Source organism: Moschus berezovskii, chromosome 7 (assembly GCF_049115385.1).
Source record: "Moschus berezovskii isolate FMDL1 chromosome 7, NW_MosBer_1.0, whole genome shotgun sequence".
Lineage (NCBI taxonomy): Eukaryota > Metazoa > Chordata > Mammalia > Artiodactyla > Moschidae > Moschus > Moschus berezovskii.
In genome coordinates this window covers 119,296,234-119,308,985 of record NC_142466.1, presented here as the reverse complement: position 1 = coordinate 119,308,985, position 12,752 = coordinate 119,296,234, and the positions used below count along the sequence as shown (strand labels likewise).

The 12,752-nt window shown below is 55.2% G+C and overlaps 1 protein-coding gene across 6 annotated transcripts in view; it reads right to left on the bottom strand.

Annotated features, from left to right (window-relative positions):
• MYT1L (myelin transcription factor 1 like) overlaps positions 1-12,752 on the bottom strand; it is a 136,160-nt gene that overhangs the window by 28,462 nt on the left and 94,946 nt on the right. For all 6 annotated transcript variants that reach the window (XM_088837762.1, XM_088837763.1, XM_088837766.1 and 3 more), the window contains 2 exons: positions 7,077-7,139; positions 1,330-1,413 (listed from right to left, as the gene is read on the bottom strand). In XM_088837762.1, the coding sequence (XP_088693888.1) occupies positions 1,330-1,413; positions 7,077-7,139 (147 nt within the window). The remainder of the gene's footprint in view (positions 1-1,329; positions 1,414-7,076; positions 7,140-12,752) is intronic.

Below are 12,752 nucleotides of genomic sequence, written 5' to 3'. Positions count from 1 at the left end.
CTGAGAGGCACCGCTTTGAGACAGGGTCTCAGCCTTCAGCAGGAGATGTGCAAACTCAATGGGAAATTTGGGGATTATTTTTAAAAGATTATTTTATAAACCCGTGTTCTTCTCAGGAGCTAGAGAACACCTATTTGTTTTGCCAGGTTTTCTAGACCACAGGATTCCCCTCCAGTCAGACAGGGGTGGGTGTGAGCAGCAGAGGTGGTTTAGTTACAAGGTACTCCAGGAGCACTTTTATATTTTTGTAATAAATGGGAAGCTCATCAACTGAAGCTAAAGTTCAGCAACGGCTAATCAAGCAGTGCTTCTGAAACCTCTGTCACAGGTTACGGCAGAGAGCCGAGGACTTACAGCCAAGCCACAGGCACAGGTAGGTTTTATTTTAATTTTTTGGTTTGTTTTCATCAAAACTTTTCTCCAAAGACATTGAGTGAGATTTAAATTTCAGGAAAGTGGCATTGAATTTATATCACAGGTTTTTGAGGCTCACTGGGAAGCGGTTCAGGGCCATTGCCTGCAGGGAGAGGGTGGGGGGCTGGCCTTCTACCCGCGATGGTCTCCATTCTCCTTAGCAAGAAGCAGAGGACCAACAGCGGAACGCCTTGCATAAGCGGGAGACTCAGCCGTGTGCTGGGTGTTGTGGTTAATAACTTCATACGCTCTCATGACTCTGACAGTGTATGTAAATATGCTCAGTGTGCATGTAAATACACCCAGTCAATTAACTCTTTCTCCCAGAGAGGGGTAGAGGAACGTTCCTTGTAACTGGTTTTACACCCCAGATGGATGGAAAATCGGCTGTCACCTCCTCTGTCACTCAGAGGGTGCTTCTGGTCGAGCGCAGGTGTGCATGGTTCTGCTCTCGAAGCTGTGACCTCGCCCTCAGCCGCTCCAAGCCTGACCCGCCCCGGCCCCGCCCAGGCCCCGCCTCGGCCCCACCCCTGCCGGCCAGGCCCTTCCCACTGTCCCCTCCTGACCCCGCCCCGGCCCCGCCCTGCCCCGCCCCTGCACGGTCAGGCTGCCCCCCCACCCCCGCCCATTGGCCCCTCCCAGGTCCCCCCCAGGGCCCACCCTGGCCCTGCCCCAGCCCCGCCCCTGAACGGTCGGGCCCCGCCCATTGGCCCCTCCAAGGCCCCGCCCCTGCCCGCCCCCGGCCATTGGCCCCTCCCAGCCCCCAGGCCCCGCCCCTGCCCCACCCCTGAATGGCCAGTCCCCGCCCCTGCCCCGCCCCTGAATGGCCAGGCCCCGCCCCGGCCCCGCCCCCTGCAGGCCAGGCCCTGCCCCGCCCCGCCCCCTGCACGGCCAGGCCCCGCCCGGCCCGCGCACCTGATGGGCTCCTGGTCCTCCTTGTCCTCTTTGCTCTGTGCTATCCGGATGCCGCTCTTCTTGGCTCTCGGGCAGCCTGAAAGGCTAAGAAGACAGGTGACTTCAGATGCTGTCCTGCACCTTGACCCTAGAGCTCCTTTCACCGTTGATGGTGCTTTGACCCAGTTTCCTCTGGAAACTGGTGCTTGCTGGTGTGAAGACAAAGTCCCGGGGGAGGGCCCATTCGGGCGCGGGAGCCCCTGGGGGCCTTCAGACACTGCCGGTCCCCCAGAAGGGCACCCCGCGCCTGTGGGGGGAACTGGCCCCTGTGGGGTCCGGAGTCCCAGGAGAGGCGGGACTGGCTTGCGGTGGTGGGGTGTTCTCGGCACAGAGGGGCTACAGTGCAGACACACAGGCCCCTCTTCCTTCCTGTAGCCGTGCCTGCAGACGCATCACAGAGCCCCCCAACCTGGGAGGGGTGTGCACCTGCTGTCCGGCTCCGTTTACCTGACGAACGACTTCCCGTGGCACCTTCGGAAGACGCAGTGCAAACTGACCAAGCTGATTTTATTTAATTTTGGAATTTGGGGAAGTAACAGCTTCCATTATCTAAAGGAAAATTTCCAGCTGGAATGTCTAAATGATTTTTCTTTCCTGTTCAGTGGTAGCTAATACCAGGCTATTTGGTGTGAAATTATATAGAATGACAGGGAGTCTTTTAAGGAACCAGAGAACTGGGCCCCGGGCGGTCTGGAGCTGCCCAGGGGGCTGGCAGTGGGGCCCGGTGGGGTCTGGGCGGGCGTGCTGCTCTGACCCTCTTCCTGACTTTGTCGGGGCTGCTTCCCCGAGCACGCTGGTCCTCAGCCCCTCGCCCCATCACCCGTCTCCCTAGCGGTGTCCCATGCCTGTGCAGTTGCCTGGCTCCTCTCTGGGAAGCCGCGCCTCTTGGCAGAGGTCGGTCTGGAGCCCAGACCTGTGCCCCGGGGCTGAGCAGTGTCGTGGGGTCCTGCCTGCCTCCCGCTTGTCCTGCCTTCCCTCCTCCACCCTGAACTTCGGGGGGAGGTGTGGCTCTGGGCCCCAGCCCGCTGAGATGGGGCTGGGAGTGAAGAGAAACTGGAACAGAACCAAAGCAGAGCAATGGCACCACAGGGAGCTCAGTCTAGACCTGACTCCGACTGCGAGGAAAACTTGGCTCTGACACAGGGGCTGGTCTGGAATCCTGGCATCATGTCCAAGGTGGGAGAGTCCACAGCCGGCTCTCCCAGGCTCTCCCAGGCTTGGCAAGTTTCTCCCAGGCCCTGCCAGGCTCAGCGAGGCCAGCCCACAGGTAGGAAGGGGCACTGCTCTGTCTGAGTGATGGTCCTGCATGCTGGCCCCTGCCCTTGAGAAGCTGTGCATGTGGCTGTCTGCGTGCAGAGCTTTGTGGCCCGTGTGAGAGCCTGTGGATGGGGCCCGCGTCCCCCAGAAGGTCGCCAGTCCTGATCTGTGCTGGTCTGGGGAGCCTGGAAGGGGGCTCTCCTCCCTGCTGGCATCTGCACTTCCTCAGGCTGGCTCCCTCGCCTCCCCGGGGCTGGGGGGCAAGTCCACCTCGGGGCAGGGAGGACGTGTGGCTCTAGCTTGGTCTCCCTGAGCTCAGGGGACCAAGTGACACATCGCGGCCTGTGCTGCCCCCGTCCCCAGGGAGGGCAGGTTGTGTCCTTATTGTGAAAGAGCGGAGAGAAGGTGCCTGGTAATCAGGACCAGACCTAGTGGGGTGCGGGGTCCCTATGCCCTGTGTTCAAGCCCGGAGGGTCAAACCAGCCCTGGAGCAGAGTGCAGCGATTCATGGAAATGCTCTCGGCACAGATGGGAGGGTCCAGGGACCGGTTCCTGCAGCGCTGTCCTGGTGGAGAGCCTGGAGCCTGTGGGGTGCCGCTGCTCAGGCGGGAGGGTCCCAGGGACTCAGGCTCCCACTGTGCGTGCTCCAGGCCACAGGACTGCCATCCTGGGTGGGGGTTGGCGTCGGGGAGGCCTGGGGAGCCCGCCGGAGAGGACCTCCCAGAGACGTTGCTGTGCCGGCCTGTCTGGAGATGGCTGAAAGGAGCCAGCCTGGAGCAGGGTCAGGGAAAGAAAGCGGTGCCTGGAAATATCGCCTTTGCGGGAGAGCTGAAGAAAGGGCTCTTGTGGCTGTGGTTTGAAGACAAGGCGCCCAGGACGTGGCCTGAGCTCCTCTCTCCGCAGAGCAAGATCTCTCCACCGAGGACACAGGGGACTCAGAGCTTCTGATGATAGGTTGTTTTTGTTTTTTGATAGGACATCAGAGATGTCACTATTGATTACAGTGAGCTTAGGAAGCTTCAGAAGTGCTGGAGAGACAGCAAGTCACACCACATCCCAACTGCAGCAAGAGCACAGGCGAATCACAGCCTGTGTCAGCGGGAAGGCGGTCCTGCCTTTCCCCGAGGGAGCTTCTCGGACCATCCAGGGGCGGTCCGTGCACGACCAGCCGGGACGAGTCCTGCCTCTGACAGCTAAGCACTCAGAGACTGCTTCCTCCAGCGGAGACAGAAATGAATCTCCCGCTGCTCAGGGAGGCTCTGAGGATGGCCGGGAGCACGTTTCCTGGTTCCCGGGGCAGCGTTTAGGACACAGGACCTGGGGAGAAGTGATGTCTGAAAGCAGACAGACCTGCCTCTGGTGGGGGCGTCGGGGGACTTGAGGGTCACTCCTCTCCTCCCTGGAGCCCAGGGAGGGGCATGCACACCTCTTCGCACTGTGCTTTGAGGCCTTGTGTGTCTCACAAGTTGAAGGCTGCAGTCAGTCTAACAAGTCGCCAGGCTCCATTTTGCCAGTAGCGTCTCTTACTCCATGTCTCTGTGTCGTATTTTAAAAACTCGCGATATTTTAAGCTTCTCCGTTACTGTCATATCTGTTATGCTGACCTGTGATCTTGATATTTGCTGTTACAAAATAACTACAGCTCGCTGAAGACTCAGATGATGCTTAGCGTGTTTACAGCTTTCGAGTCAGTGGCCTGGATCCACTGAATCCGCCGTATCTCCGAGGTGCCTGTGATAGGCTGGAATCTTGGCAGGATTTAGAATAAGGCTGAGGGTCTGCTTCCTGGGAGGAATTACCCTGAGGTTTGCAAGTAGGGAACACCACCTCATGATCCCGGGACTTGAAAGTTGCTCAGTTGTGTCCGACTCTTTGTGACCCTATGGACTATATAGTCCGTGGAATTCTCCAGGCCAGAATACTGGAGCGGGTAGCCTTTCTCTTCTCCAGGGTGTCTTCCCAACCCAGGGATCAAACCCAGGTCTCCAGCATTGCAGGTGGATTCTTTACCAGCTGAGCCCCCAGGGACATGGGAGGCCCCGAAAGGCATGTTTCTACGTGTACTTGTGGCCTCCGAGGGTCACTGGCCTCTGTCCCTCTCTGGCGCCCAGCATGCACAGGACCTGTCACCCGGGCCCCTCCTTTCAGCCAACTGCTCGAGCCCACTCTGACTTGTACGCAGGGAGCGTATTTCTCAGATAAACAATGCTGTGGAACATGCCACCCCCGCAGGGCTGTGTACAGCCCGCAAGTGCGCTGAAAACCAAGTCAAACTTACTTGTCAGCTCTGTGGACCAATCCTGGTACTGTTGACTCCAGCCCTAGAGAATGGCTTCACGTCATGCTTCAGTTCCATGTTATTCACAAGGTTACACTATACTAACACACACCCTGTTCTAAATGCGAGTGTGCACACAGGTTTAGAACTAAATTGAATAAATTTATGTCATGCCAAACCAAAAAGCAAAAACGTAGATAAACGGCCAGGGGGACACAAGATGACCAGGGCGTGTCCACTTTTAGTTTGTGGGGGGCGTTCGGTACTGGGAGCTGTGGCCTTGTGAGGACTGAGATATATTCCAACATAAAACAAAGAGTAGCCTAGAGTGTGCTTGACTTAATACTTGAGTTTGATCTAGTTTAATTTCATTTTCCCTAAAGCAGTGATGCTACTGTGGAGATCCCTTCTGGAGGTATTCACTCTGCTCTGCATTCAGGATACAGCAGCTGGCTCTGGGCAGCTTGGTAAAACCGGCAAGATGACCTGGCGAGACTCCTCTGGACCCTGAGGTGCGTGGCAGTGGCCCCGGGAACATCGGGTGTGTGTGGAGACGCCTGGTTGTCAGGAATGGGGAGGGGGTGCCGTGACAATGAGTGGGTGGGCTGGCGCCACTCCCCAACACCCAACAGTTCACAGGGTGGTCCCAGGGCAAAGGAGGGTCAGACCCCAAACGTCCACAGTGCCAGGCGGACAGCCCTGGGTAGAGACTGAGGTGTTTCCGTCGAGCGAGTGTGAAGAGTCTGGCCATCATCCAGTCCTCTTGGTGGGGCTTCCTAACCCCTGCGTCTCCAGACCCACACTGTTTAAAGGATGCTCGCAAATGGAGAGGAAGCGGACACAGAAGTGTGTGACTTGCAGCAGGACCTTAACGAGGAAAGAGGCTCCCCAGCAAGCTGTGTCCCTGAGCCAAGCCCAGCCAGCCAGCTGGGGGCGGCCCTGACCGGAGCCCCAGACCTGGTCACTTTGGAGCCGCACGGCACGGCCCCACCCTGCCTGCCACGGCCCACTCTGCTGGCTGGCGGCCGACGGGCCTCGGGGTGACCCCCAGCTCTCCTGACTCCTCCTCCCTGTCTGTTCCTTGTCCTTTCCCGAAGGGCTCATCCACTGCCCGATCTATAATCTGATCTTAGAGAATGGCAAGCTGACAGCTGTGTTGCTACCTGTTTATCTGTTAAAGGCAGCTCTGCACCCTTCATGGGAGACTCTGTGTTACGAGGGTCTCCGTTCAGACCAGCTCTTGTCCTGACCCGGCTTGTTGATCCTGACTGTACTTGACAAGGTGTTCTTGCTCTGGGCCTCAGGGTCTACGCCCTTCTTTGTGCAGATGTTGTATTGAAAGGCTCCGTCTCTGCACCCCTAACACAGGGCCTGCTGTAGAATCGCTGCTGTCATGGTTTAGTTGCCTAGTCATAGCTGACTCTTTGGGACCCCACGAACTGCAGCCCTCCAGGCTCCTCCATCCATGGGATTCTCCAGACAAGAACACTGCAGTGGGTTCCCATTGCCTTCGCCAGGGGATCTTCCTGACCCAGGGATCAAACCTGTGTCTCCTGCACTGCAGGCAGACTCTTTACCCCGGCCACCTGGGAGGCTCCTGGTGTAGAACAGAGGTTCATAAACTGTTTAGGGGGTGTGAGCCAGCCTGGAGCCACTGTCGTCTTAGACGACGGAATCTCCACGCTACCCTTAGAAGTCCCTGCCCTCAGGGACCGGCGGGCCCGGATTTGTGAGGTCAGGCGTTTCTGTGTGTTCAGCTCTGCTGATCCCTGCTTATAATAACCAAACAGCTTTGTGGCTCTAATCTCAATATTTGGGAGATCAGTTCTCAGTGGGATTAGCAGGCTGGCCTCTCAGGGGCTGTTCTCAGGGAGCTTATAATACCCTGGCTCTTCTCCTCCTTCCTCAGTTTAGAAGGGCCTGCTCCTGCACGATGTGAGAAATGATCCCTGCAGGTGGAGCTGGTGGCAGCATTGCTGGGGGGAATGGGATGTCCGAGGGACCTGTGGGTCTGAGAGCTGGTGTTCTGAGTGAGGGCGCCACTGGCTGGGGCCAGCCTGCTTTGTGGTCGAGGGTCTCCAGACCCGCAGTTCCCCGGTGGAGCCACCTGAGCACGTGTGAAGCCTGAGTTGGGAGGGCATGGGTTGGACGGTCTCGAGCCCGAGGCACGTACCTTCGGTGGGAAGCGTAGTTGCCGGTGATGTGCCCGGAGCCGTCGCAGCCAGGGGTGGGGCACCTGCAATCACAGACACACACACGGGCTCACTGGAAGGGCATCAACCTTCTGAACAAGTAGCTTCCTCGTTCATCTAGTTTCCGAGGCTGTTGGACGCTGAGCCTCGCTCGGTGAAGGAGGCGGGCGGAGCCGAAGGGCCCCGGGGCGCAGGGAGCAGCCCCACCCCTGTCTCCTCCGGGCTCAGCCGGACCCCTCCTCCCTCCGCGCACGGCAGCGCCCCTGGGGTCTGGGGGCCTCGGGGCAGCACCTTGGTCCCCAGATATTCAGCCTGCAGTCTCCCCCAGTCCACACGCCCCACGTGCCCGCCCCGCCTGTTATTCAAGCTCGGTGGGCCAGTCACAGCTGGCCAGTCGTGGCACCTTCTGCGCACGACGTGACGACTTTTACATGAACAGGCACACACTGGCCCGCTCACAGACTGGTCTGGGTCTAAACTGAAAACAACACGTTACAAGGGCCCAGCCACACTGACCCCCCAGCCCTGCCCCTGATCGACCACGGGGCCGGGTGCAGGTACTCCCGTGCTGGGCCAGGGAGTGGGACTAGGGATCTTTCAGTCCCTCTGTGGGCACTCAGGGAGCGCTGCTTTGGCACCAAGGTCTCTTGGTCCGCAGGTCGAGTCAACCGAGATGATGAGAGGGGTCCGGGCACCTAGGCGGCCCGTGTTCAAACCTTCCCGGGAGCTCCCTGCAGTCTCTCTGCCACATCAGAGCCGCGCTCGTGGCAGGCGCTGCGTGTGAAGAGAGTCCCCTGAGTCCCGCCTCTGTGGACTGCCTTGAATCCACCATCGCGGGAACCAGCAGTCCTGCAAAGACGCTTTGGCTGCAGCTACTTCAGCTGCGTTTGTACCCGCCAGGCGGGCGAGAACGAAGGACAGAAGAGGAAAGCATGTTTTTTCTTTTTACGAAACGTTCGCTCTCAAGAAGCAGGATGAAATGATAGCAGTGTTGCTGCCCAGGAGGGACCCTCGGAGGGGGCCCTGTGCCAACATCCATACTCAGTGAGCATCTGAATTCCCAGCAGGGACACGGGTCATAATATAAAGCAGCCAATAAGTGTAAATACTTTCTAAGTGATTTCAGCTTGCTCTCCGCTCTGAAAGCCACCTGGGTATTGGATGCTGGGCCAAGGCCAGCAAATTACTTGCTTACAGACAGACTTCCTCAAGCTCAGTGAGTGTGTCAGGGTGTGTGTGATGGGCCCGCACGGACCCGGGCTGAGGCCAGGGGTGTGAATGTCATATCTTGACACTTAGATGTCCAGTCCGTTGTCGATGTTAGGAACTGCCTAACTCTCCGCTAGTCCTGGGGAAAGGAGCGCAGTTACCGACCTCAAGTAGAGGGCTGGCCCTTGGTGTGTCCTCTGAAGGACGAGAGTTTAATTTGCCGCCTGCTCTGTGGTGGAGGGCAGACATCGAGGAGAAGCCGTCGACATGTGTGAGCGGAGTCAGGGCGTAAAAACCGGAGTCGGAGGCCGAAGGACGCTCTCCTCTCATCAGAAACAACAGCCAGATCAGACTGCAGACCTGACTGTCGCCAAAGTAACAGCTGTTCATCCACTTCAAGTCTGATCACGAGACTATTCGGTCAATCACATGAGTGACTGAAGTTAACTCGCTGATTTCCCAAATGGCGCCTCATGTGGAGAGACCCCCCCCACCCCAGAGGGAGGAAATTCTGAAGCAATAAAAATCATTCTAAGAAAAGCAACTCTCCACGCTCTTCTCTGTTTTGAAAATGTATCAAGAATCAGAAATGTTTCCCACCAGCCAATCATGTACACGTGGCCTTGCTTTGTGGGCAAAGAGATCCTTGAACTCCTCCTAATTTCAGCTCCCAGTGAAAATTCATTTAAAATATATTCATTGAAACACGAGTAGAAATTTTTAGTGACTTTTTTCGGTAGAGGCAAGAGGGTGTTGACACACCCTGTTCCGATTTAATTGAGGCGCCACAACCAAGGCTGCAAATGAAACAAGACCTTCGCTACAAAAAGAGAAGAGGGTTTCGGAGTCATTCTTGTCCGTTTAGACCATTTATGAAACTGTTATTTGAAAAAAAAGATGTATTTAAAGCACCCTTTGTCACCATGAAAACAAAGAAAATGTTGACTTGGGTCATTTTCAGAGCTTTCACAGTGTCAGGAAAGAAAAATACATTTCCAGAAAGTGGCCTGGCTTTCTGGAAAGGTTTGTTCTATTTTCAGGGTTTCAAGTGAGGTGGCTGAGGTCCAGGACCTGGCCTGCTGCTGGCTGGCTGGGCGAATGTGGAGCTAAGCCCTCCGCGGTCACGCCCTGACCTGGCAGAAGCAGATGGGCCGGTGGGGCTGCGAACTCACACTCACAGTCACCCACCCCAGAAGCAGCCCACCCCGGTTCTCCGCAGGGCGGCGTTTCCATCGTTAGGGGGTGCTTCTGAACCACAGGAGGCAGTCTGGGATCAGTTCAGTTCAGTTCAGATCAGTTGCTCAGTCGTGGCCGACTCTTTGCGACCCCATGAATCACAGCACGCCAGGCCTCCCTGTCCATCACCAACTCTGGAGTTCACTCAAACTCATGTCCACAGAGTCGGCGATGCCATCCAGCCATCTCATTCTCTTTCGTCCCCGTCTCCTCCTGCCTCCAATCTTTCCCAGCATCAGAGTCTTTTCCAGTGAGTCAACTCGTTGCATGAGGTGGCCAAAGTATTGGAGCTTCAGCTTTAGCATCAGTCCTTCCAATGAACACCCAGGATTGATCTCCTTTAGGATGGACTGGTTGTTTCTCCTTGCAGTCCAAGGGACTCTCAAGAGTCTTCTCTAGCACCACAGTTCAAAAGCATCTGGGGACTCATTATTCTTTCTCTAACAGCGCTGCGCAGCACGTTTTCGTGTTATTGCTCAGGCTTTTACAAACTCTGAGATTTGCATACAAATTTCCTCGCTTTAATACATCCCAGCGTTGACAACTACACTGCTTTCTGAAGTTGGTGAATGGGGAAGCACCGTCCGTGTAACAAAGTCAGTCTCCGCTTCTCAGCGGATCAGCGCCGGCAGCAGCTCAGGCTGCTGCACAATCACCGCACAGAAACTCGACGGGCTTCTGTGGGTGGGGCACGTCTCCTCCGTGAAGGGAGGCCGTGTGGGACCACCCCCATCCCCAGGACAGAATCGGCAGGCAGCCTGTGCCGCACAGCTTGGCTCTGGAAACGGCAGCAGAGAGTGGCTGGGTTTCCATGGAAACTCCCTGCGAGGCTGGCGCTCCCGCACCTGGGTGAGGCCACCCTAGCCAGCGGTCCTCCCTGCATCCGACCAGATGTCACCGACGCTCCACCAGGTCTGTTTTACAGGCCTGTGGTTAGAGATGTAACTTTCTGATAAATAAAATACTAGCTTCTTCATTTTTTTCTCTCCAGTCCAAAGGTACCATGTGTAAAAACACTCTGAGACAGGTAATAGTGCACACGTAATCTTAGAATCTCTGTCTATTCCCAACGAAAATATTCATGATCCTTTGCCTTATCTGTGACCTTGAATTGCCTTGGGATTTAATCCATATCAAGAGAAAGTAATTTGGGGTAGTTCATGTTATTATCTGGCTGAAGAAATTGGTCCTGTGTAGACATTTAAGAAAGTGGATGGAAAAATCATAATAAAATCTTTAAGCCACATTTATGTTTTGCAAAATTCAGGCAAAAGTCTAAAAAAAAAAAAATTCAGGACCACTCACAAACTCCTAGATTTCCTAGAACGAGCCTCTCTCAGTAGGGACAGAAGAGCTTTCTGTGTCTTTGTGAATCTAAGGCGTAAGGCCCGAGTGCTCAGACTTCCTCTCGATCATCTGCTCCCAGAAGGGCCACTGCAGCTCACACCTCCCGGGTCGGGAGCCCCACCAGCGCAGGAGAGCGTCCTCTCCGTGCATTGCGGCCTGTATCGCGTTGCGGCCTGTATCGTGAGAATCCTCTGATCCGCGCGTCACAAGCATCACAAAGGGGCAGAGGCCGGCTCCTCACCTTGCCGATTCATCCTCTGCAGGACATGTCACCCCTTGCTGTGATTTTCCTCCTGTTTACAAAACCGGGAACAGGGTGTAGAGGAAATGGCGGTGGTCTAATCATTGACCGAAGCTGTGCTGTGTCCCTCAATCACTCCCGTGGGCATCTTTAAAGCGTCTCCTCTGTGTTCCGTCACCCTCTTTGTTTTGTGTATTTGTTGTTGTTTATCCTCTCTCTCTTTTGTAAAGAAATTTGAAGAACTACTTGGTAAGTAGTTCTGTTGAGTGAGACATTTAAAGTAGGGCATCTTCTCCGAGACAGGAGGGTCCGTCGGTGACAGGCCCTGAGTCTGTGCAGCCGCCCACCCTGGGCTCAGGCAGGGAGCTGTCTCATTGGCCCCTCGACGGGGGCAGTGGATGGCCAGGCAGGCATCCAGTGCAGCCTCAGATGCTTGTTCTCAGGGATCAAGGCCACCGGACGTGATGCGGGTGAGGACCCAGAGTCGGACAGTCTCTCTGCTGCCCCTGGGCGGGGGAGGCGCCCTCGTCGGTGGGTGGCAGGAGCCACGCGGTGCCGTGTGGCCGGTCTGCCCCGCATCTGCTGCGCCACTTCCCCAGGGCCAGTCTGCAGGGACAGCGTTCTCAGGGCACTCAGGTCTCTCATCTTGATAAAACCGGTTACTTATTTTTAAAAATCTTAGAAGTAAAGGCTAAAGCCCTGCCTGTAGGTCTGACCTGTCCTTGGGCCTCACCTCACCTGTGAGCTGCCCTCCAAGGTCGACCTGCAGACAGGCCTTGGCTCTGACAGCAACAGCAAAGCAGGCAGCGAAACGCTCACTGGACCCACGGGATGACAATGTCAAAGGTCAGACTCAGGTCCCGGGAGATTTTTGAAGAATTTCGTGGCAGGCTTCTGTAACAGCCCTCTTTATTTTTTAAAAATTGTTCATTTAATTGGGGGCTAATTACTTTACAATATTGTGGTGGATTTTGCATACATGGACATGAGTCAGCCATAGGTGTCCACGTGTCCCCCACTGTAAAAGCCCTTTTTGGTCCCTTTCTTTCACACCCATCCTACCAGGGGCATTTGTTAAGTAAAACACAAAATACTCTCAGTTTTAAACACTCTCAATTTTAAATGAAATCACGAAAATGCAAAATTAGGCCTCATCTATAATAGTGAAATGTAACTGGAATGCTTGACGTCAACTCTGTAAAAGGTTTGTCCCATTTATATGAAAAGTTCAACTCAAAAACATTTATGTGAAAACTCAAAAACGTTTTTTTTTTACTTAAAGATATGTGGTTCTAAAAATGTATGTCTTTATTTTGAATTTTTTGGCATATAAATGGGAAGCAATAAAGAAATGCAGAGGAGCACAGAATAAGGGTGCTTTAAAACAGAGAGCTGACAGAGCCTGACTCTGAGTTTTCTCCCCAAACAGAAGGAAACCAGGTCACTTAAAAGCAACAGACGCCTCTTCCACCCAATCTCCTGAAACTGGGGGAAAGCAGGATCTTATGAATCGATTTTTAGTTTGCATGACAGCCAGTCATTTTCTTTTTATTGAATTTGGTATGGAGGACACAAGTTTTGACCTTTCTCCGTCCAGGCCCCGCCTAGCCCGTCTCACTGGGAC